The sequence below is a fragment of the Sylvia atricapilla genome, chromosome 2, assembly GCF_009819655.1.
Source record: "Sylvia atricapilla isolate bSylAtr1 chromosome 2, bSylAtr1.pri, whole genome shotgun sequence".
In the NCBI taxonomy this organism is placed as follows: Eukaryota; Metazoa; Chordata; class Aves; order Passeriformes; family Sylviidae; genus Sylvia; species Sylvia atricapilla.
The window spans coordinates 15444793-15469643 of NC_089141.1; the positions used below are offsets into that span (position 1 = coordinate 15444793).

At 38.8% G+C, this 24851-nt stretch overlaps 1 protein-coding gene across 1 annotated transcript in view; it reads left to right on the top strand.

The window, feature by feature from the left end:
- The window catches only part of ROBO2 (roundabout guidance receptor 2), an 85253-nt gene that overhangs the window by 55029 nt on the left and 5373 nt on the right, over window positions 1-24851 (top strand). Inside the window, exons 12-13 of the mRNA XM_066340909.1 lie at window positions 102-316; window positions 14550-14720. Coding sequence (XP_066197006.1) covers window positions 102-316; window positions 14550-14720 — 386 coding nt within the window. The remainder of the gene's footprint in view (window positions 1-101; window positions 317-14549; window positions 14721-24851) is intronic.

Sequence of the window (24851 nt, forward strand, 5' to 3'; positions counted from 1 at the left end):
TTGTAAATCTGTTTCAGGACTTGTTGAAAGGCTTATGTTTTACTGACTATGATCTGCAAAGTCTCATCTATTCTGATAACTTTTTCTGTTTGTTTGTGTAGGCACATCCAAAGCAATACACAACCTCCTCAGGCTCCAGTTCCTCCCCTAGGATATGTATCTGGAAACCTCATTTCAGATTTGGAAACAGATGTTCCAGACGATGATGATGATGAGGATGACATTGAAGAAGAAACTGTAGAAATCAGTAGACCACTAAGAGGTCTAGAGCATACTCCAGGCTCCAGTATGGACAATCTAGACAGCTCTGTGACAGGTAACCAAACGCAGTGACACCAACTCGGTAGTACCACTAAAATACGTCACCATTTGGACAATTTCTAAGTGAAAATTTATTCCACTCGATTTCCGTAACTTTTAACATGTTAATACTAAACACTAAAGTTAAAGAAGGATTTGGAAATACTTTGCTTTGCTTTGCTGCAAAATGATAAGGAAATCCATGAATTTTAAAAAGCTTTAATGACTTGAAAGAATATTCAGTTATATTCTAGCTTTCATGTAAAGTTCATTCTACTAGAGAAGCAAGGCAGTTACATAAAAAAAAGGGGGAAGACCTCAGCTTAGCAATTTTTATTTCATTGATCAGGAGCAGCATAAAAAATGTTATATTAAAGCAGATTCAGATATTCTGCTGGGCAGCAATTGCTTTCCCAGATGAACACAAGGAAGTTAAAACGCTTCAGAGTAAGTGTAGCTAGATCGACTTATTTGTAGAGTAAATACAACATTTATGTAGGAAAATATGTATTCTGAATGTACTTTGTATTGCTGAATTTAGTAATTGTTCCCTTTTAGAAAATCTGTTTAATAATTCTGACCCTCCTTCCTTCCCTTTTTCCTGTCCTTTGCATGCCTTGGAAAGCTACATCATCATCAAATGGGACCTAGAAAGGCCTGCTATAATAAATTAATGCACAGAATCTGAATGAATTAAATTGCTGTTGGTGAAATGTAGGCAGTGAAAGGCATTGATTTTTAAAAACACAGATTTTATATGGACATCATGTCCTTTCTGTAGGCATCAATGTAGCTCTCTTTAGGTTGAACCAGGGCCTCTCTATAATGTACTGTGTCCATAATGTGAAGGTGTGCTGGAGAGCCAAATATCCCCAATGCCACAGTGTTAACAGGTGCTGCTTCAGTTTTTGATCTCAGCAGATGAGCACTGATTGTTGGCTTTACCTTGAGGGAGACTTGTTCAGAACCACTTTTTACCATAGCACCACTGAATTCCATCTTTGTCTGGACCTCTGAAATTCCAAGGCTTTTGCACTCATACTTAAGGATTGCTAATCTGAAAGCACTGCAGGGATGTGACAGTGCTTGAGCATCAATAATTTTCTTCCTTCCCCTTGTTGAATGAAACAGTGTGTAGCTTAATCCCATCTTCCACGTTTTCCTTCACCCTAGAGCCAGACTGCTTTCCAATCTAATTAAGATTTAGGAATTGTATCTCTGCGGCTGTGATTTGAAATCCAGATGCAACTTAAGGCCAAAGAGTTAAAGTTTAAATCCCTGAATTGAGAAGGTTAACTTCTTAGTGCATGAGTATGTTAGCTCAGTCTGCTTGAATTTCTAGTGTAATCTCCTTCAGGCTATAATTCTGCATATTTTTGCATATCTCACTAGGGGCTCAGAAGCCTTTCTGTTAGCAATTCACGAAGAATTTTGCACTGGTAGAACAGCAATAAATAAATTTTAAAAAAACCAAGTTGGTATACATTTTTTATTTGCTATATATTAATATGGCAATGCTTATGTATCTGTAAATCAGAGAATGAATGTTTCCACATTTGCATCTTCACCTCATAGATTGGACCACCCTCCCTCGAGCAAATAAGTAATAGTTGTATTCCTGTTCCAATTTGAAACTTTAGTGCTTATTAAAATTTATATTTTTATGAATAACCTTCAAACTTGTTATAATATTTAAAATCTTGTCTAATTTTTGGAGTGTTAAATGTCTAATTATTGTAGTGTTAAAGGCTTCTTGATATTTTGGAAGAAATTGGGCAGGACTTCATGATGTAGATCGGGAGTATACTTAAGGTGATCTAAATACACTTTCGCTCATCACCACCACTAACTTCATGTGGCCTCATCCAGCTGAAAATTAAGGCTTTTCTTTTGCCTTTTCTTTGACTTGTTTAATTACTAGCTAGATTTTTTCCTTGCTCTGGTCCACTGCATGGCAGGGAGTGTGCTGGCACTGCAGGAAGGGAATGTGCAGCTGGAAGGGACGCAAAATAACAGACTGCCCCTATAGCACTTAGCCAACATTTAGACTGACTTAATTAAGGAATGATAGCCTTACAGAAGTACACCCAGAGTGTTAGCCTAAAGGGTCTGTAAGATGGCAAAATCTCCAAAGAGAAAAACTACTTGTTTTCCTCAGTTACTGTAGAGGTAAAACCTTGATTTTAGAAGAGTTTGTATTGGGCTTTTTTTTTTTTTTTTCTTTTTTTTTTTTTTTCCTAAGGGTGGAGAGAAATTTCCTATTATACTTGGCCAAATTTTGTTTTTCAAAAGAGAATTTTAATTTCTGTTCATCTGTTTCTGTTAACTCTTCTAGGCTGTGTTTGATGGTGGTGAGGAGTGTAGAGCAAATTGCTTCAGTTGTTCCCAAGCTGTGTCTCATTCTTCAATTTGATTGCTTTTAAAATACCATAGAACAACTAAATTGTTCTTGAGCTGAGAATACATAAGCTACTTCTTTTCACCGAGCCTTTGGTGACTTGAAGGCAACTTTTTTCTAGGAATTTATAGATCACATTTTCACTTCTCTGAATATATTGAGAATGGAGGCAAATGAGAGCAGCTGACCCAGATGAAGCAATATTTCTGTTCATTCTGAAGTGCCCAGGGAGTTCAGTGTTTGTGAGAAATCTAAATTGACATCCCTTGGTCCAGACTTCCTCCAAACAGAGTTGCTGTGGAGAGAGCAAGGTGAGGTTCCTCACCTTGTAGTGTTAGCAAGCCTCAGCAATGCCTGAAAGATTCCCACTCTTGGACTGAAATGGAGCTTTGTTCTCCATGGCTGAGCTGAGAACAAGGATTTCCTGCAGCTCCGAATGTGGGATTCTCCAAGGGGAAGCACTGGCACTGCGTGAGCCAAAGCACAAACTATTGAATCCCTCTGACACCACTGTGCTGCTGCTCCTTTAAACTGTTTAAAAGTCAAGTTGTCTTCCAGGCCCTTGAGTTTTAGTCACAGCTAACTGAAGATTCAGACAAGGATTTAATCTGCACTATTAAGCTTTTCTCTTCGCAGGTGGCAGAGACATAATGTTGACGTGTATAATAAAGTGAAAAGAAAGGAGGAGTGCACAGGAACTGTATCTTAAATTCTCCAGATATCACAAAGAGAATTCAGGGAGGGAGGTTTAGATTTGCACGTTTGTGGGATGTAATATGAAATTAAAGCCAAGGTTTTGCTTCATTCCCAGTACGGTTTGTTAGGATATTGAGTCACTGAATCTGCTTAAAAAAATAGAAAGAAAGAACCAAAAAACACTGGTAACATTTTTGCTCGCTTGACTTTTAATTAATAATTATTTAAGGTTAATTTTTGCTTTCAGTGACACATTGAAGTATGTTTTTTCTTTCTCTTATGTTTAATGTTTGCCTTTATAATGAATTGCTGAGCAGAGTTATGGCATGAATGGCCACAAAGAGTCTGTTGCATTATTCTACTTAAATAGACTTAATTAATTGCATATGACGACTGCAGAAGAAATTAATTTGCTTCTCACTGAAATCACTAAGAGCAAGCCTAGGTTTTTTCAGGTCAAAGTGTTATGGTTTGGGGGTTTTCTTTGCCCTCTCCTTATCTCTTCCTCCTCCTGCAGTACCAGAGAAGCTGGTTGTGAGAGCTGTTGTATCTTCAGTCCTGGTGCATTTTGACTGAGGGAAGAGTTTGACACATTAACTAGCATGGAAATTAGAGCAGGACCTCTACATAACTGCTACAAACTGATATAAACAGAGAGATACTCTTGTAAACACTGCATCAACAAATGGGCAATATTTGGTCAGCAAGGAAGAATAGCCTTTATTTGACATGTTTTGGTCTTGATTGAAATACTCACTGATCACTCACTGTATGGAAAAAAGTTGTTCATTCACTGTGTCTGAGCACAAATGGAATAATTCTTGAAAACTGCACAATATCATTCTCATGAGCCATATTTTACCACAGCAGAGCTCAATATTTGTATTGATTTGCTTAGGGATACCTATTGCAAAAGAATCTATTTTATAAGCAGTTAAACAGATTGCATTTAATAGGAAGAATGTGCTTCATGGATTAAATATGTGCTCAAAAAATAGGAAACTGCTACTTTTTGTATCTCATAAAAATGGTAATGCAACAATTAGCAGGGTCATATTATAAAGCACAGACTTTACTCTAGCTTAATGGATCTAGGGATATGCATTCATCAGCAACGATAGATTTAGCATAAAATGACATGTAAATGAATTGATGACTGATCATAAATTAATTTTAGTGCTGAAGAAGTAATAGAGACACAGCAAGTTGCCACTTTATCATAGTATTTTACTGCTCAGCAACATTTGAGCAACTACTTAATGTTCTGTGTGCATTTCTTTTCTAACAGCTTGAATAAATTTGAGAATTTTTTGTGCCTTTCAGCAATATGGAAACCAAAAAATCTAGAAGGATGGAATGCAAACAGAAATAAATTTGGCTAAGTGACATAAATTCATTTTTCATTAGATGTTTATGAAGGTCATTAATTATCATTGGACCTGTGAAGTGCTGAATATCTACGTATGGGGTTTTTTTTCTCCTTTTTTTTAGTGTTTTCTGCCCAAAAACAAAACATTTAAAACTTAGAGGTTTATTCCAGGCATAAACATTTAAATACATGGGCATTTATGGTGGAGGAAAGTTCAAAAACAAAGTCTAGTTTTTGGAAGTGTGATCCTATTTAGGTTCTGCATTCAAACACTTTTAGAATTCTTCCTTATTTTGATGGTACAATGACTACTGCCCCTTCTATTCCATCACTTCCACCAAAATCAGTGGGCATTCCTGCTGTGTAATCATGACAGTGGTCAGACATATCTAAGAGAGGATAATATCTTTCTCTTGTACAAAGACTTAAAGAATTCTGTGACTGATTTCAGCTGAAGTAGCATCAGTCCCCAGGGATGTCACCCACACTTCAGAAACCTAAGCAGTCTATCTCTGTTCCATAAAAAAACTGCAGAGGAGTAGGGGCTTAACATTAATATGTGCTGGATGGTCTTGTAAAGGAAAACACATGAAGCAAGCACACAGAGGTTGGTAGATGCAGAAAAGTATCTCATGGAATTCTCAGAAGTGCCAGGTTTGTTGTGAGCAGCTTTTATTTCACATTAAACTTTTTTTATTATTATTTTTAAGTAAAGCAACAGTACACTTTACAAAGAAAAATAGCATTTTTATTGCCAGCAAAATGCCACTAAAAGCAGTAGCATGTAGTCCTACTGGAAGCTGACACCTCTGTTTCCCTCACCTTTCCCTGAGAGCAAAGAAGCTTTCTGTTTGCATTAGCACCAAGAGATATTTTATGGAGCAAGAAAACAGAGTTCAACTTTTCACAGAGCTGATTTTGTTCTGCATAAAGCATTTACTGCTGCTGTCAGCAAGAGTAAAATTTACAGTTGCCAGAAAGCGTAAAAACTCAAATGTGCTCTTGGAAAACACATAGCGAGCTGCATGTAAAGAAGACACTAAAAGCCTGTTTCATCCCATTTCAAAATGCAGTTGATCTGAAAGGAACGTCAGCATCTCTTATTCTGCCTTTATTCAGAGAAAAACAAATGTGCATCTGATTTGGAAAGCAAGAGGCCAGTGGATGCCTTTAAAGAAGCAGTCACCACGTGTGCCATGTTAACACAGCTGTGAGGTGCCCGGGCTGGGCTCCAGCATTCCCATGCCTTCTGGGCAATGTCTACACCTCTGCAGGTCACAGCAAAATGGGATTTACTGCTGCAGGTTTTGCTGGGGAAAGGAAACTGTTTATGCAGGGAAACCGAATAGCTCAGGGATCAGTAGAAATAATGTTGAGATTTTGCCTTTAGCTCCCTGGTCACACACAGCTGTGGGTGCTCTGTGTGGCTCAGGGTATTTTGCTGACTTCAGCAGTTAGAAGTTTCTATATAGAAAGTTGCTCCCAGCAACCAGAAATAACATAGAGTGGTTTGGACTAGGAGGGACTTTTAAAGGTCATCCTGTTCCAACCCCCATGCCATGGACAGGGGACACTTTCTACTAGACCAAATTGCTCAGAGCCCCATCCAGCTTGACCTTGAACACTTTCAGGACTGGAACATCTACAGCTTCTCTGGGCAACCTGTTCCAGTGCCTTACCATCCTCACAGTAAAGAATTTCTTCCTTATACGTAATCTAAACCTTCTTTCAGTTTGAAAATACTGCTTCTTGTCCTGTCCCTACAGGCTTTATCAGAAAGGCTTTGTAATGACCCCACTCTATACAGTGAAATGCTGCAGGAGGATATCCCCAGAGCCCTCTCTTCTCCAGGCTGAACAACCCTGTTTGTCTCAGCCTGTCTTCACAGAAGAGGGGTTCCAACACTCTGATGGTTGCTGTGGCTCCTCTCTGGACACACTTGAACAGGGCCTTGTGCCAGGGACCCCAAAAATGGATGCACAACTCCGGGTGGGGTCATGACATCCCAGTAAAACTCACATCCCTGCAAGAGCACCTACGCTTCCAGCATGACAGGTCCCTCCTAGAACAGCTGCTGGAGGAGAGAGGAAGGAGGAGTGATCCGCAGCCAGAGGCACACTATTCCCAGCCTTGCTAATACTTGCTGTCTGTGGGAGTATAGAAAAGTTGAGGAACAGAGCTTTTTTTATAGGGTTAGCCTTGAAAACTGGCAGTCAGATAATAAAAATGTAAGTAATTTTAGAAAAACTGGCATGTCTATAAGTGTGTAGAACAATAGCTGTATTCACACACTAGGTCGTTTTGCAGATTTTCAGTATGTTGCATACCTAAGACGAGATTTTTTTTTTTTTTTTTTTTTTGGACTGGTTAACAAAGCAAATGAAAAACAGCTACTATACGTACCCTGAAAGTGTCACACCCAAATTACCGTGTGCATTGTATGTTGTGTATCAGCTGTGGTTAGCAAATGGACAAAGCAATATGGGTAAATAGAAATTAAAAGTTTTTTAAATATATCCATAGTCTCATGGACCATGACACTGAAAACAAAAAGTGCTCTGCATAGGATTTTATATGCCTCTACATAGACAATAGAATATATGACACAAAACCCTTGGGCCCTGAAATTAATGGCACACGTGTCAAATTTTTAGTGTCTAAGTATCATCCATTGATATGTGTACCTCTAGTTACATTTTTATGTTACAGCTTGTGCTCGCATATTTTGTGGAATGTGTCTATAAGTGGTTGTTTGAAAATGTTCTCAGTTATAGCATTTCACTTCCTTACATCTTCATTAAGTGTTTTATCTGTAGTGTGTCTTTTCAGACATCATCAATAACTGTTGCTAAGCACCTTTGCTCTCCATTCTCTCTATGATGTCCTACTGCACTTTGATTGTTAGTTCAGAAAATGTCTTCTCAGAGGAAATTCAGTATTAGCCTTCCCTTCCTGTTATCTGGGCTCCCTCACATCTGTCTGCATCAGGTCGAGTCTGTTTGGAAAATAACAATTTTATGTGTGCTTTTGGCAAGCAGAATCAAACTCTGTCACTCTCTGTTGCACTTCACACACTTCCTGCCTGTCAGACCTCCACAGACCTCTTTGGTTTCTTTTCTTGTATCTGAGGAGTGCATGGTTTTTTGTTATTGTACCCTGCCACTTCTCTGACATTAAAAGGTTTGGTCACTGCAGCATCACAAAATAATCCATTGTTCTTGGGCTTTGTGGTGCAGCATGCTACTGAATTCCAGGATTCATTTATTGTGCTCATGACCTATTTTTGCAGGACATCTTTAATATTTGACACCACCATTAGTTAATTAGCCTATCAATTAACCAATAAGCAGGTCATTATTGATTTACTACTTAACAATTTTAAACACAGAAAAGCTTTCTTGGACATGGATTAAAAAAAGGCTACTGTACTGCTACTCATTTTATGTGCATTTACAGAAATTCAGCTCTGCTAACTGAGTAAAGTCAGGGCCGTGAGGTATCCCTCCACACGTCTTCATGCCTTTGAAAACCAGTTCTCTGCAGATTCTCACAGGTTCACTGGCCTTTTTTGGGGTTTTTTTTTTTCAACACATAGCTGTTGCTAAAAAGCACATTTCAGGTATTTTGAGATGGCTGTGGTGCCTGTAGTGTCTCAGAACTCGCTGTGTCCACACAGCACCATGCAATGCCATGCAGCAGCTCAGGTCCCAAAAGCACTCAGGTAGCTCTGCTCTTCACCTGGGTTTGGTAGCTCATTTAACAGGGCTGCCCTGTTCCTGGAGCAAAATTTGCTGCTGGCTCTTCCCTTTGGCTTCTCCTTCACTGCACAGTGCAGGATGACCCTGGGACATTTTAGAAGTACAGAACTTCACCATCTTTATCTGAAACCCTGAAAGAAACAGAATTACAGTACTTCGGGGAAAAAGATCATGAACTGAGCAATAGCTTTTGAAATTGATGGGTAGCTGATTGATGCTTGATTCATGCTTCAGAAAAAATAAAAGAAAATATAAGCTAAGAGCAAATAAGATCTATCCTTCCTTCTTTATTTTGCTCTTGATATTTTAGTTGTGTCAAGATTTCTGTATTTCTTTCATGTAGGTTTTCTGGTATCTGGTTTTCTGACTGCATTTTTATAATGTTGTTATCACCTTCCTCTCCTGCAGTGGTGGTATTCCATAGTTAGAAGGTACCACGGGGCCAACACTGGTCTAGCAACTGACTCAGTGTTAAATCTGAGCATATACTTGCCCTGCTCTTGAATCTTAATTATTTTCAACCTTTTAAAAAAGTTATTTTAATCCACTAGAGTGAACTTCTTTAGATCAGCTATTTTCAGGCCATTAAAACTGCTCATTTATTTTAAGGTTTTGATTTACAGAATTACATGGTACAAGTCTTGTTTAGAGTAGCTCTTGAAACCCAGGTCTGGCTTTAGCCATATCTACTGAGACTTACATATATGCAGTCCAAAATTAAGACTTGGTCTGGCAAATATCAAATTAGATAGTAATTTGTAACAAGTCAAGTAAAATAAAAATAACAATACCAGATACGTTCAATTCAATCACAGGAACAAAAGCATTGATTCTCAAAAAAAATTTACTGTGTAGCTTTTGCATTTGTAGAGAATATGTATTATTTTGTTTGCACTAGCAAAGCTACATGGAGCAAGCTACACCTAGCTCTGATAGTGCTCTGTTGCACCAAACTCTGTCTGATAAACTTTGGGGTTTGTGTTGTGAAGCACAATAAGTGTTGTTTTGGACGCAATAAGTGGGTCTTTAAACTTGAGATGAATATTGCTCTTCTCTACCAAGCTCTGTCAAATGAATTTTGGGTTTCCTGTTGAAAAAGGACGTATTAAGTGGGTCTTTAGGCTTTAGGTGAACGAAGAGTATCCAATGTGCACCACTCACTGGCGCCCTACATTTGTTTTTAGGTTCAATGGTAAATGGCTGGGGTTCTGCGTCTGATGAGGACCGTAACTTTTCTAGCCATAGATCTAGTGTAGGTAGCTCCTCAGATGACTCCATCTTTACCAGCGGCACTTTTGCACAAGCACTGGTTGCAGCAGCAGATAAAGCTGGGTTTAGGCTGGATGGAACCAGCCTGACAAGAACAGGTTTGTAGCCTCAAAGTCGATGCTTTCTGCATGAAGGGTGTCTCTGCCTATCGTTCTCTCAGTGAAACTGCGTCTCACACTTGTCTAACATGCATGGGATAAGGTGGATGGAGGTGCTTTTATTGGTATATTTTAAATGAAACCTTGCCTTTATGTTTTATTTTTAGTGATTTGAAGTAGTGAATAGCACAAGCTTTTAATCTGCACCTTTGGTCTGCTGCAGTTGTCCTCAGTGCTGACTCTGCTCTGGATTTACTGACATAGGCTCATTTAATATTTCGGTGAAGAGATTACTAATTCTGCCTTGCAGCCTCTGATGATTTCATTTTCTGAAAAATCTCCTCACAATCATTCACATTTCTAGTGATGAGCATCACATTTAAACTATAATCTCTTTCCCTGCTATTCTGTTGCATTTCATCTTGCAAAAGTGTGTTTTTCTGTGAAATTTTTCTGAGCATGGGGTGAATTGGTGTGCTTTGATTGTTAACAATACAAACTGTTTAAAGCTTAATTAATAGCTGATTTTAAAAATCCTTAATTCAATAAGTTAATATATTTTGATAACATTTAATTTTGGTTATGCCAACTGAATTTACCAAGTATAATGTAACACAGGTAAAGTGCATATTACATTTGAAAGCAGCCAATCTTCTAAAATTAATTAATGAAAACTAAATATGTCTTAGTTCTTATTTGTAAAGTTTCATATGTTTTGTTTCTACTAAAAAGAATATAAAGAAATATTTTCTTTATTCTGTAAAAAAAAAAAAGGATAGATTTGTATTTCCTTCGTCTTGTCAAAATAACTGCAATTACTAAAAATCCACAAATCCACAAATCTAATAGCAAAGTATGAACTTGGGTCATATTTTTTCCTATGCTTTCCCAGCTAATTCTGGATGACAAGTCCCATAATATTTCTCTCATTTAAATTTTTTTAGATTATTAGTCTGGTATGAAGTCTCTCCTTCAGTAAAATGTGTGCATTTAAGAGAAAGTCTTACGTGTTGGGGCTGAAAATTGTAGGCAATAACTTCATGGCAAGGACTACCTTTTAGGAACATTTGGAATAAAGGAAAGTGTTGATGGCAAAGTCCTAAAATCCAGCTTTTTTCAAATCATTGGGACTTTTACCACTGGCTTTGGTCAGACATAGTCATCCTTAAAAGATTATTCCACCACAGCTGAAGCCCTCAGATGTTGCCTTCTATAAATGGAAAATTGAGTAAATCTGTCCTATCACTTAAAAAAAAAAACCAAAAAACAAACAAACAAACAAAAAAAACCTGCAAAACAAAACAAGAAAACTCATGTAGACCTTAACCTATCTAGCCTGGACACATCTGATAAAACTATAACTTTAAATATACTGTTTTCCTTGAAGAGACTTCCAGATTCTGAATGAAAGGAGCAAATCTTTTCCCACCTTTTTTTTGGTGGTGTTTGCTCCAGTAAAAGTTAATGCTAATATTCACCAAAATTACTGCCACTTGTATCAAACCTCTGAAAAGTGCACCACAAGCACACTCATAACAGAAGTAAATGGACACACAAGCAACACACAAACACAGACACTTTAGAATAAATATGATTTTTTATTGTAGCTATGTGAATGGAAACTAGAAAGAAAGGATGAGAGCCCCCTTGTCAGTTGTATTTTCCTAGCTTGATTAGGTCACAAATGCCCTTAAAGTGAGTGTGTCTGTAATTCCTCAGACAGACCATTAGGGTACAAAAAATGATCCAGCAGCTGTGGTAGAGACTTTATGATTATTACCCTCTTATTCTTCTAATGATCCAGCAGGCAAAATAGAAATGAAATAAAATAAAACCCCACATGTAAACAAACAGCCCTCCCTTCCTTTCCTGGCAGAGACCTCAGCAAATAGAAGTACCCCCCCTGCTCACTGCAGTGCAGGATGTGTCACCTCACAGGGCAGGGTGGCTGGGTCAGACATCGCTGTTAGAGCCCTGCTACCCCACAGCAGCCCGAAGAGTGCAGCACAGCGTCTGGCAGTGCAGAAGCAGCAATGTTACCCTGCTCATTGCTCTGAAGGGAGCCTGAAGGTCCTGACTCTTTATTCCTCTGCAGTCTGGACAGTTGTTTTCACCCATTTAGAACAGCTGTGAAATACTCTCAGCGGTAGATACTAAAGGAGATGCCCAGCTTGATAGCCTCACGTGGGAATGTTTGATTGCCAAGCCTGAGAGGCACTGGTGAATCCAGATGCAATGTGTCTCTCCTGCCAGACACTTTGATTCCAGTTTCCAGAAGCCATCATGTGATTTGCCATGAAGTTCAAACAGCTTTCCTTTTTAACACCCTTGGGAAATTAAATCAAGAATTAGTGGATTCATCCTTGTCTCCACTTAAACACACTAAATCTGCTGCAGAAAGTCTGACACTGCTCAGCAGTTCTTACTGGAAAAGCTGCATACAAATACAAGATGCTGTAATCAGTTATGAAGTGCATTGAAAAGACTGCTGTGGGAGTCTGCACATCATTTGTGTTTGCCCCATGTATGATTTAGGTCAGTGCTATTTATTTTGCCTCATTTTCTTGGAGGGATAAAAGAGACTGTTTGGTGCCTATTTCTTTTTAAAACTAGCATTCTGAATGAATAATCACATTTCTTTAGTCAAAAGAATAAGTGTGAAGAATCTGCGTCCTACACTCACTAGTTGCACTTGCATGTTGTGAGTTTATTTTTGCAAAACATCTGTGCAGCGTGCTGTGAGCTGGCATGGAATTTCAGTCTCACATCTGAATTTCTTTGCAATAGGAGTCTTTTTTAATTTTTATTTTTAAATGAAATTTTAACATTTTCTGCTATGTTATCCTTATCCAGGAAACAAGGGCTTGATCACTTGTCTTTGTCTGGCTGCAGCTGTGCCAGCTATAGAGGTTAATGTTCCCAAGTGCTTATTCCTTGCTTTCTCCCAGCTCCAGAATTAGCTGCTTGGGCGGGTGTTTTGTAACCCAATTTCAGTTAAAACGAGCTAGGTTAGCAAAGGCATTGTTTTCAGACTATGTAAATTCAATTCGGCTTTTTTTTTTTTTTTTTTAGAGGAGGGTTAGGGAATGCCTAAAGGAGGGCTTTAAAGGTGGTAACCTCCAATAGCTGGCAGAGTTGTGCAGCTGGGGACAAGCCTGCCTGAGAGCAGTGCCCTCCTCAGGGAGCACAGCAGTCAGAAGGTAGAAGATAAACCTGAGACAGTCATGAAATCTCTGAAGTCAAACAGTGAAATATTATCCCAACATGTATGTATTAATGTGAAACAACATGTTAGAGAGATTATGCCTACTTCTTCACCTTTTTCACCTCTTGGTGCTGAGGATGTTTCAAACAGGATGCTGAGCTCCATATTACTCCCTAAGCTTTTCTAGATCAGGTTGTATGTAGCAGCACATTGGAAGTAAGCATATCTGTTAGAAAACATGACCCTCTGCAGGTTATACCATAGTCCAAGTTAACCAGAGGATAAAAAGACCTTCCTATCATGGGGCTAGTTGACCAGAAAAATAGCAATCACCCATTTTGCCACTTTCTATCATCTCTTACACCGATTTGGTCTAGAGTGGCACTGAAAGAGCAGAAATTCAGACTGGCTTATGCATTTTCCACTACAGATACCATTGAAATATGTAAGAATTTTAATTACCAATTCTAAATAAATTAAGATGTTAACATCTCCAAAATTTCACAGGAACGATGTACATATGAACAAAAGATGGTGATTTTTAATTTTCATCACTTATCATTAAATATTAAGCCTAGTTAACAGAATAAAATTATCAGGATAAGAGGATGTGAGTGTAGTAGATGAATTGTGCTCTTTAAATTCTGAGGCTTTAAATTATCTGCTCCACAGAAGAGCATCAAAGATATTTCTTTAAAAGAAATCATATAGCTTGAATAGTATATATATATATATATATACAGCATATATATGTAGTATGTATATATATATACACAACAGACATTATATTTTTATATATATATATATATAAACAAATCTGAAGTTGTAATATATATTTTTAACAAATAAGAGTACTGAAAATTAACTGGAAATGTTTAGCATTTAAATATACCTCCATTTTTATTTCTTGAGGAAAGAGAGCCCTTAAGTATACAGTGCTACAATGCTACATAGCTTGCAAAATCAGTTCTGTTTATCTTGCTGGAGTTACTCCAGATTCACACTGCATATGGGAGCCCCTAAAATGGGAATCTGGCTCAGAAAACATGTAAGTGGAAGGCAGGAGGAGATAAATTTGATATGATTGCAGAACTGTTTTCCTTCCCTGTTCAAGGCTGAGGAGTTGTTATGACACATCTGTTCAGCACACAGAGCAGGTAGGAGTTACATGGCATACAGTAGTTTTATCACAACAGATGGAATAATTTTAATTATAAAAGTTAAAGACAAAAGAACGCCAAGTTTCTCTAGTGCACTTGTGGTGTGTTTTAAAGCAGTTCTTATCAGTGGGTACCTTGAGGGGACACTTGCCTGCCTCTGAGAATTAGATCTGATTCAATGTTTCGGAGCAGACATTAATAGAACAGCCAATAGAGTAGACATTAATAGAACATTCAAGGCAATAACATTTTTTCATCTGGTTTCTCTTTATTATTTTTTTTTTCTTCTTCTTTAGGCAAAGCATATTCCTCCTCTCAGCGACCTCGGCCAGGCAGTCCTTTTTCTACTGACAGCAACACCAGTGCAGCTGTCAATCAGGGTCAGAGGCAGAGGCCCACCAAGAAACACAAGGGCGGACGTTTGGAGCAGCCCCCTTTGCCTCATCGCCGGGAGGGAATCACGGACGGTGAGTGCTGGGGGAGGAAAACCTGCAGCAGCCAGGAGTGCCCAGCAGGAGAAGGCAGAGACACCTTTTCAGGAATATGGGGTACAGTCCATTTCTGCTTTGGTGCACTTGGGGTCCCCAGGTTGCAGTGTGGGGCTCGGGTGAGTGTTCGAGGGGCTTTTCCCCATTGCTGCTCTGAACATGTCATCACCTCTTAGGGTTTCTCAGATCTTGATATAAATCCTGCCCCAAAATGACTGCATTGCACAAAAGTCGACATTGTGGGAAATTTTACATTTTCTGAAAGTAGCCACCACTAGCAGCAGCTGTGTCATGAATTCCTAAGGAGAAGCAGAGAGCCGCTCCCACAGACTTGTTTGGTTTGTGCTGGTTTTGACAAGCACCCAACAGCTACAGCAACACATGCCGTGTTTTCCCATGATTCTGCCTCGCCTCTTGTCCGTGCTGCTTCAGTCCTGGCATCCACTGACCTCAGTGACTCTGTCTCCCTCTTTTACATCTCCACTTCTCTCTTACAACTACTTCCCATCTGGAAATTTCAGCATGTCTGTTCTGCACTTCTAATAATTAAGATCAGCTCTGTCTTCCATTTTCTTTGCCTACCCTACTTGAGTCTGGCAAAAGACACAGTTAGTGCCTGTTAGTTTTTGAGGAAGACAGGATAGGAAGGTGGCCAGCTGGCTACCCTCCCCCTCATTTCTTCTGATCCCTGGCCTTGGCCCTGTAGGTGTTGACGTGATCAGAGTGTTCACTGAAGGGGTTATTGATGCATCTCCTGCTCTACAGCTCATTCTCACTATGATATTATTTGTGTAAACAGCTTAAAGTAGCTTAGATTCTCCTCCTATGGATCCGAGTTCCTTTAAACATTAACTCCCTCCCCTTGTGGATGTATTACAGAGGCCTCTCTATTACACATATCCATTGAATAGATGTGTCTATGAGAACAGTAACTGGTAAATTATGGATGTCACATGTAGTGCTGGCCATACTCTTGCTGTACATGTTTTGTTTACCCTTCTGTGTGCCACATCCTGTCACCCTGAACTGTGAGCTTCTTAGGCCACAAATTCTGTGTACATGTGAGTTTGTAGTGCACTCAGTATGGTGGACACTAATCCTTCTGCTTCTAAATACTATTGCTACAGATGTGTTTTACAATAACGTGGGTACCAGAAAATTAATGGGGGTCCAGTTCAGGTCATGAGACAGATGGAAGTGGGGCTTCTCAGAGAGTGACTCCATCATAAAATTTGGCATTGTTTGAAATTAGTGAAAGATATCCAATTTTAACCTTCATTTTAAGAGAGGAAACTGCTATTGCCTTTTATTTATCCTTTATAAAATAGTAATCTTAACAGAGTTTCTTTCCTATATTTAAATCAGAATGCCAATAATACACTATTTCCTTCAACTTCTCAGACATGGGCAATAACCATAACAGCTTTCAGCTGCCATTAGATTAATATTTGTCTTTTATAAACCCAGTTAAAATCCTTGCTATATGTTGCAATGTTTATAATGTCCTGGAGCAACTGAGGAACTGTTCCCATCCTGTATTAACCCAGGAACAAACAAACAAACACAAATGGTACAGTTTTCCGCTTCAACTCCTACTGAATATGAGTCATTAAAATGTAATGTCAAGTCTGAGTCATAGTTAAATTTGCAAAAGATCATTTGTCACTTAAGGAAACTAAAAGTTGCTGCTGCCACCTGCATGTATGTAAACAAATGAATTCAGGAATCTCTGGGGTGCAAAAATTAAAAATGGTATTTCTGTGAAATATTGCAGTGAACTTTACAAAGACAGACAATACCACTATCCTTAAGCTATAGCTAGAATGAGCAATTGGAGAGCCTTGGAGAGGTCCACAAATTCCAAGCCCTAATCCAGGCCAGTCTATTCAGCCCTGGGTCATCCTGATTCTGTGAAAAGCATCACTATACATTTTCTCTGGTTTTTCAGATATCTCCAGTATATCCCTGCTCATAACTGCTTCCTCTTGGATTTCTCTTGTGAGAATATACTCAGCTTGCCAGTTGTTTTCAAATTTCCCAGTTGGATGAGCCCTGGTATCCTATGTTTAAGTCTCATCACATACCGGATGTCTGTCATTTTCAATTTTCATTGACCAAGAAAGCTCCAGCTTTCTCTGCCCATTCCCATACACATCATGAGTGCTTCCTCCTTGTTAACTGTAACCATGTGGGACAGTGCAAAAGACCTAAGAAACTGTAATATTTAACACATAGCACACACATCTCAAACCTTGTAAGCATTTGAGGGTTCAACTTCATGCTTAGTTTTGACAGCAATCCACACAAATCCCCTAAAACCCATTTCCTTCAGCTGCAGGTCAGAAGCCTCCAGAGACTGACTCTAGATGGAGTCTTCATATTTCTCTTGCTGTACAACTTGTTTTTTCACTTCCACATCCTGAAAGACTGAGACAACAGCAAATCCACAGAGGAAGAATATGTTATGAATCCCTCAATGATCAAAATTTTCATTCTTGAACTCACAGTCCACCATAAAGATACAAAAACCCCAAACAAACCAACAAAAAACCAACAACGACCATGAGGGTTTTAGTGTTAGTGCTGGAGGAATAATTTATTTTCGTAGAAACAATGCAGTCATGAATTGCAAAACAGTGGAATCTGTCATATAGTTTGCAGCATGGTAACTGTGTGACTGAAGTTAAAAGCCCTTCCTTAGCTGAGCAGGATATGCAAAAAAAAAAAAAATAAAAAAGGAGGCAGAAGGGAAATATGCTTCAGGTTTGAAAAGGAGAACTGGAACATAAGACTTATGTTAGTATGCCTTGCTACTAACTTCTTACTGTGTATTAAAAAATAATTTTTAATATTGAGAAAATAGTTACTTTCTGATGCTGTAAAGTATTTCAGAGGCTTATTAAATGTCACAGTAATTATCACCCCTAGGAGAAGAAATCACTGGCACAGGTAGAAAGGTGTGTCCTTATGGTTGTAGGTTCTTTAACTTGCTGCTTTTTCCAGTTAATGATGAGAGGCTGTGCCAAACCTTGACTGGTGCCTGAATCATTTAGCCAATGCTCTTCTTTTGAAAGAAGGACTGGAGTAATCCCAGACTGAATATCCATCTCCCCCTTATCAGGCACTCTGCTGTCCTACAGATCCTCAATCACAATCCCTGCATTACTGAATCAATAAGACCATCACCTCCCCACCAATGCACTTATGAATTGCCTTGCAGGTTTGATAATCCTGCCATTAGAGGCTTCAAAATGAAAGTCTGGATGACATCCTACTGACCTAGAAAGTTACTAGCTCAGTGCAGGCTTTCAGGTTTTTTTCCCAACCACCTGGATGATAAATGGGATTTAGATGGAAGTGGGGTGAATCAGTGTTACCACTGTGGGTATCCTCACTGAAAATCCCGCTGAAGTCCCTACATTTCTAAATTCATAACCTCTCTGAAGGGATTGACATGATGGAATGATTGACATGATTGCCTTTATGTGGTAATAAGTCTTCCTGTGAGAAGCTGAGATTTCTAACTTAGCTGACATCTGTTACCCCTTTAGCAGGTAGGAAAACCAAAGCAAGGCAAGACTATTCTCAATGGAGTTGGAGGAAGAAACTCAAGACTCCAGATACATGGGCTCTTTCTATCAACCCAGTAAAGAGAGCAGAAAATATTTAGTTCTTTACTAAGGCACACGGTTTACAATGCAGGATGTAAGTTGTAGAGCAAATCAAAAGCCACATTTCCGAATTAAGCTCTCTTCCAGCTTTTATTAAAAAGGGCAGGTAGGTGTTACTGTGGCTGTCAACCTGAGTAAGGAGGTGAAGAAACAGTTAAGTCAGGTGATGTTTGGCTACAATTAGTAACTGTTCTTACAGATCTTCTCAGACACCTGTAACACAACTCAATAAGTTTGTAGTCAGGACAGAGCCAGTTTGTGTTAATTCCAAAGTACCTGTAGTTCTTCTAGAATTCTGTGAAGCTTCATTACAAGATAAATTTTCTCTTTAACTCATCCATAGGTTTAAAGCAGCCAAGGAAATTTACAAACATGTTTCATTTCACTTCTATGCATAAGTCAGTCTTTATGCTTGTTTTGTGGATGGATGAAAGCAATAATCAGGTTAACAGTAGATCAACACCATAACTCTACAGTAATTCCAGGAGTTGTAGCCAGCTCTAGAACATGCAGTATAGTTTAAGTACAAGCCTTCTTTCCTTTTAAGTATCTAATTAATAACAACTATTAGACAGAAATTTCTGAAGTAGGGTAGTCTGTTTAAAGTTTAATACTGCAATAATTTTAACTAATTTTTTTTCTATGCTCCTACTTGAGAATTTTGCTTATACTGAACAGTAAATATTTTATCTGGGAAAATTGCATAGTCCAATGTCATGTTGTGGCTGTGTTTATTGGATTCAATGCATCTCCACAAAGTACTTATAAATCACAACTTCAGTAATCTCTCTTTCAGATTGCATAAGCAGCTGCCAGTGTTGTGGTTCTGTACATTAACTGGTTATGATCGCAATAAAATCAATTATAAGAAATGCCATTTTGGAAGCCAGCACTATAAAGCAATTTTAACATTGGCAAGTTCCCATACCCTCCTGCTTCCACCTACAGTAACTCAAGTATAGTCATTGTCATGAAAGGTCGCATCTATATTCATAATGAAAAATTTCTCAAATAAATTAGTGCTGAACATAAAGCATGCACCAAGCTCCCTGACAGATTATTAAAAGGCTGCTCTTGCCAGAGGGTGCTTATCTCAATCTGTGGCACAGCACTTCAGCTGTAAGCAAAGGGGCAGGAGCATCACTGGATACAACTTTTTTCTCTTACAAACACAAATAACTTGCATATCCTCATTTATCTGTAAGAGACAGGTTGACTAGATTGACATCTCAGCAACTTTGGAAGCATTTCTGCTCCATATGTGGGGTATAAGTATCACCTCTAACAGCAAGGACATGAAAAAAATTCTGTGTACCATTATATAAAGCATTATATAAAGCTGGATTAGAGACTTTAAAATAAACTCCCTCCACAGGCCTCCTGACCAATTTATAAAATGAATTTCAGTTGCACTAGAGTTATAATCATCAAACTTCCCTGCAGGCAAAACAGAGGTTTACTTTTCCATGCCTGTTACTAAGCCAAGTTCAACTCCTTGATAAACCTTCACAACACAGTAAGATAGAAAGGATGAGAAAACAAATCAGACCTAAATCTACTGTATGCTAACATAGGTTTTTGTGAAGTTGGTGAGGCTGCAGAGATTTATTTGGGCTATCCATTGCCCCAAAACAGAATTATCAAAAAGTGTTCCTTGTATAAAATGTGTATATGATACAGAAGGATTTTCATTATGATGCTTAAAGGTGCTTCCATTTTCTGATTTTTTTTTCTTTTAAATAATCTGGACTATTGTGAGTCTACCATATAGTTTACATTAAAAAGTCGCATTTAGAATTACAATTACCCTGAGTCTATCATTACCTTGGGTCGTGGACTAATAAAAAATTTCACTTTTGCCCCCACAAACGTGATTAGAAGGCTGACCTTCAATTCTATAAGCATCATAGTAGTCCAAGTCACAAGCTTGAAAAGGACAGAAGTCGTTAGAGACCAGGCAAGTGTCTTTCTGTTAGCTGAAATTGTGTTTTAATTGCAAGACTTCTAAACCTAAGAGTGGCCATCCTTTAGTCTCTGAAGACTAGCTCTTCATTTCGTTGACTAAAATGCGCACCCGTTATTTGTTGGTTTCATTTAAACACATTGGTCAGAGAGGTTCTGATGCTTTTTCAATGAGAGTAGGTTTCACAATTAATTTTCCCCAGTATTTGTGGCATTTTATTCATTTTGATTAAGTTCTATAATACGTTTTGAGTTTACACCTTGAGCTGAAAGTGTAGCTCAAAACCAGGATAAAGCAAGCTCCAGTATGGTGGAGGGAAATTGTCAACTGGCACTGATTAGTTTTCCACAGTCTTTCTTAATTCCTTGCAGTTACTGAACAAAACAGCTGGAGTACACAGAAAATAGAAAATAAATCCCATGCCTGGAAGTGTAAGTCAGGGCTCAGACTCTGGATTTTTGTGGAAGTTAGAAGGAGGTGGAAAAACAGCAACCAGAATAAAGAGCTAGCGGAAGCCGAAACCCTTTTCTGGTTAACATGAAATTCCCTCCTTTTAAAACCAACCGATTTAGCGGCCCGTACCACTTGCAAGGCACTTTCCTTTTCAGCATTGAAACCAGACCTTCTGTTTCAATTAAAAAAGCTAAAACAACAACAAAAAACCCAAAAAAACCAACAAAACAAAAAAACCCAAAACAAACAAAAAAAAATAACATGAAAAAAAAAAAAAAAAAGGGGCAAAAACAAAAGTCAGTTCACCTGAATCTTATTGACGTTTTTTAGATCTTCCACCACCACCCGACCCGCCCCCCGGTCAGGGTTTAAGGCAGCCCGTAGCGCCGGGCCAGCGCGGAGCCTCTGCCGAGAGGAAGGGGAGCTCTCTGGAGAGGCAGCACGCAGCAGCCAACGTAGATGACACAAAGAGCTCCCTGGACCGGCCCGCTAGGACATCACTAGAGTGGCAGCGGCAAGCCCAGGAGTGGATAAGCTCTCCAGACCGCCAAGAGGATTTCAGGAAAGCCCAACACAAACAAGCCTTCGGATCAGGTGTGTGCGCGCTGCACCGGCCGAGGCGAGGAGGCGGCCGCTGCGCCCCTCTGCTGAGGGGTTCTGTCGCTGTAGGACATGAAAGAATGACTCCAAATATTTCAGAAGGCAAAGAGCATAGAAAAAAGAAGGCTTTATTTTCTATTTCTTACTAGCTTTTATAAGGTGTTCCGATACAGACTTAGCATGATTGGTGAATAGGAACAACAGCTCTCTAATCCCATTGCTTAAACTAGAGAAACAGCAAAACACCACCTGGAGAAGGATTGTTTTGAGAAAGGAGAATTGTTTGCCAAGATTGTTTTAAGAAAGGACTTTCTTGAGAAACTTTTCCTTGGGAAAAAGTTAGCAGGCTAAAAATCTTTCAGACTCAGAAATACGAAGCCCACAGGGTTCTGTGCCTGGCAAGGCTCTAGGGTCACCTCACTCCTCACTGGCAAGGGACAGGCTGGAAAACGAGGAAAGGCAAAGTGAGAGGAGAGCTTGTGATCCAGCTATCTTCCCTCCCCCAACAAGGAAATCTCATTAGCACCTGACTCAGCGCACTCTTTGCAATGTTGTGGAAATTAATAATGTTCTCAAGTGTAGCTATGGAGAAAATAGGAACAATTTCAGGCCAGCAGTAAGGAGAGAGATTTTTAGAGTATCTTTTGTTAGATGTATTTATTTATACTTATAGGGCCATATTTTCCAGTTCTTTAAACCTGCTTCCAAGCTGACAGCAGGTTTTTTTCACATTTGCAAGGCTGATCCTTCCTGACATTCCTTTCAGCTGTATTAAAAACACTCTCTTCTCTTTATTTGAGGATATGACAAAGCAGCATTCATCTCTTAAGCCCAGCAAGATGTCAGCGCAGGTTTTTCACCTTCATACAGGACCTGCACCTTGCCCCAAGATGACTTTAGCACCTAAATGGATTTCCAGTCTGCACAAATGTGCACAGGAGGTGATGCTGAGCTGGAGTTGTGTTTCTACAGTACTTGCAGTTTCCTTCTCTCAGCTTGACCTCAAGTAAAAGCTGCTGTTTCATCCTAGGGTGTTTTCTTTAACCCATTAATCATCTCATCCCAGTGCTGATTAGAGTGATACAAGAGGACAAATAAGATTTAAACAAAGAGTTATATTGTGTGTGGAGTTTTTTATAGGGTTACACTCTTTCTTCACATATGTATATAGCTCCCACAGTCACGCTAGAGGTACTCTTATCATCTGTATTTTTCTTGATTTTATTCACTCTTAAAGTTCCTTGTTAATCTAAAACACTAATACCGTTGACATACTAAAGAAATAATAGTAGTGTGCAGAAAGATCTTTCATGGGGACAGGATTTACTGAATAAAGTACTCCTAGGGAAAATGCTGCTACCTGTAACATTCATAGCAAATACTTTAAATACAATCCTTATTTTAAAATATAACAATAATGGTACTGTTAAAACCTCCTAATATGCTGGCTGCATGAACAAGTGAGTGGCTGTTCATGTTCTGAAATCACAATGTGAAGTGTGTATAAAAATAGTGTGTGAAATTCATGCTGTTTGGTGAAATGGCAACGTTAATTGCAATTTAGATGATGTACAAACACATTGAAAATAGCCCAAATATACTCTACACTTCTCATTTTTTGGAAATTATTATTAAGGATGCTTCTCTGGCCTGCTTAGAAAAGAAGTCTCTTCTTTTTCTTCTGCCTCACAAGTGTACAAATAGAATTTGTCATTTATGCTGTGATGCAGAGCTTATACAGTAGTAAAATTCCCATCTCACAGGGCAGGCATTTGTCTGTCCATAAATAAAGAGAATTTGATCTTGACACTTCCAGTGCCCTGCACTGAAGTGGTTACAGGTATCCTGTTCTTGTCAAATTCAGGATGCTGAGAGCAAGTGTGTATCTTTTATGCATAAAAAAAGATGCCTCTAGGAGATGTTATGAGTTTATCCTGATGTGAGGAGTTCATAAAGTTTGTGCCTAAAGATGGGCAAGGGCTTCGTACCTCTCTGTCTGCATTCTCATTCCAGCCTTTTACACTGCAGCTTTCTTGCTCTGCATTCTTGTCTCTGGTAGATTTTTAAAAGGCTACTCTTGTGCATGATGCTGGTTTATATCACTAAATTTGAGTGTTTTAATGATGTTTCTTCCCCTTTCCTTTATTAATGGCATAGTTCTTTGGAAATCCACTCTGTCCCAGTTTTCAATATATTTCAAAAAAAGAGCTATTATTAGCTATCAGCTCCCAGAAAATAGATAATTTGCGACTTAGGGGGTTTCATTCAGATGTTACCAAGCTGTGAGTGAAATTTTGAAAGGAAGACCTTTAGTTTGAAGTTAAATAGAATAAAAATACCTAAGTCTGGGATCTCTGTTTCCACTGGTTGCTTTCAGTATAAACAAAATCACTGAGATCCTGGCACTGGCTTCATTGTAGAACTGGAGTTAAAGCACATCAAATATGACATTCTCAGCTCCCCCTCTGATGAAAGTGGTCTAGATCAGGTTACAATAGTTTTGATAACAGGAAAAGCCTTTTGGCTATTTTCTGAGGTATAGAAGCATTGTTAGGCACACATATCCTGATTTCAGAGGGGCTAGAACTGTATCTTCAAATTATTGGCTCAATATTTCAAAGAGAAAGGCACCAGCAAAGCCTCCCACTATTCTTTTCTGGCCTGGACATGGGGCACTGTTTGGAGAGTTTAATAAATGTGAGCTCATTCTCAGGACTGGAAACAACTACTTTCCATGTGCTAGAATGTCGTGTAAAACCTAGCCTTTATTTTACATCAGAATGCCTTATTTTATGAATTATGTTTATTTCTGAGGGCACAACAGATAATTTAACATACCATATGCTCTATAATGATAATGCACTTTATATTTATTCATAGTAGTTTTCCTCAGTATTTCATTGAACCCGAAGGAGGCCTTATCCTGAGTCCACAAGCTAGAAAAACAAATCAATTGACTATATATGTCCTCTTCCAACTCTTTTGCAATGCTCATGACTTTTGTTTTCATACTTTAAAAATGTGCCCAGCTTTCTACTAAACTGATTTATGCTTCTTGCTTTATTGCTGCCTTAATGCAAACTGTTCCATATTTTAGCCAGCCTTTGGAAACCAGGTTTGCACCTGACTCTATTGTCAGGTCTTGATATATAAAAAAACCAAGTAACATAATTTAGGAGAGACAGTGGCTGTTGAATGCCATTTTACAGCGTCTGTCAAGCATTTCCTTTCATTTCAGCACACAGTTGTAGCACAAAGCACTGATAATGCCCTTACATCCTGCAGCACACATATTCTGGTCCCTTGGGCAGGACCAGAAGGAGATACTTTGGCAGGGAAAGAAGTCAGCTGCCTGCCCTCTTCTGCAACAGATTTACCTTAAAAACAGGCTCAGTTCAACAGCAGCTCATGTGGGGAATACCC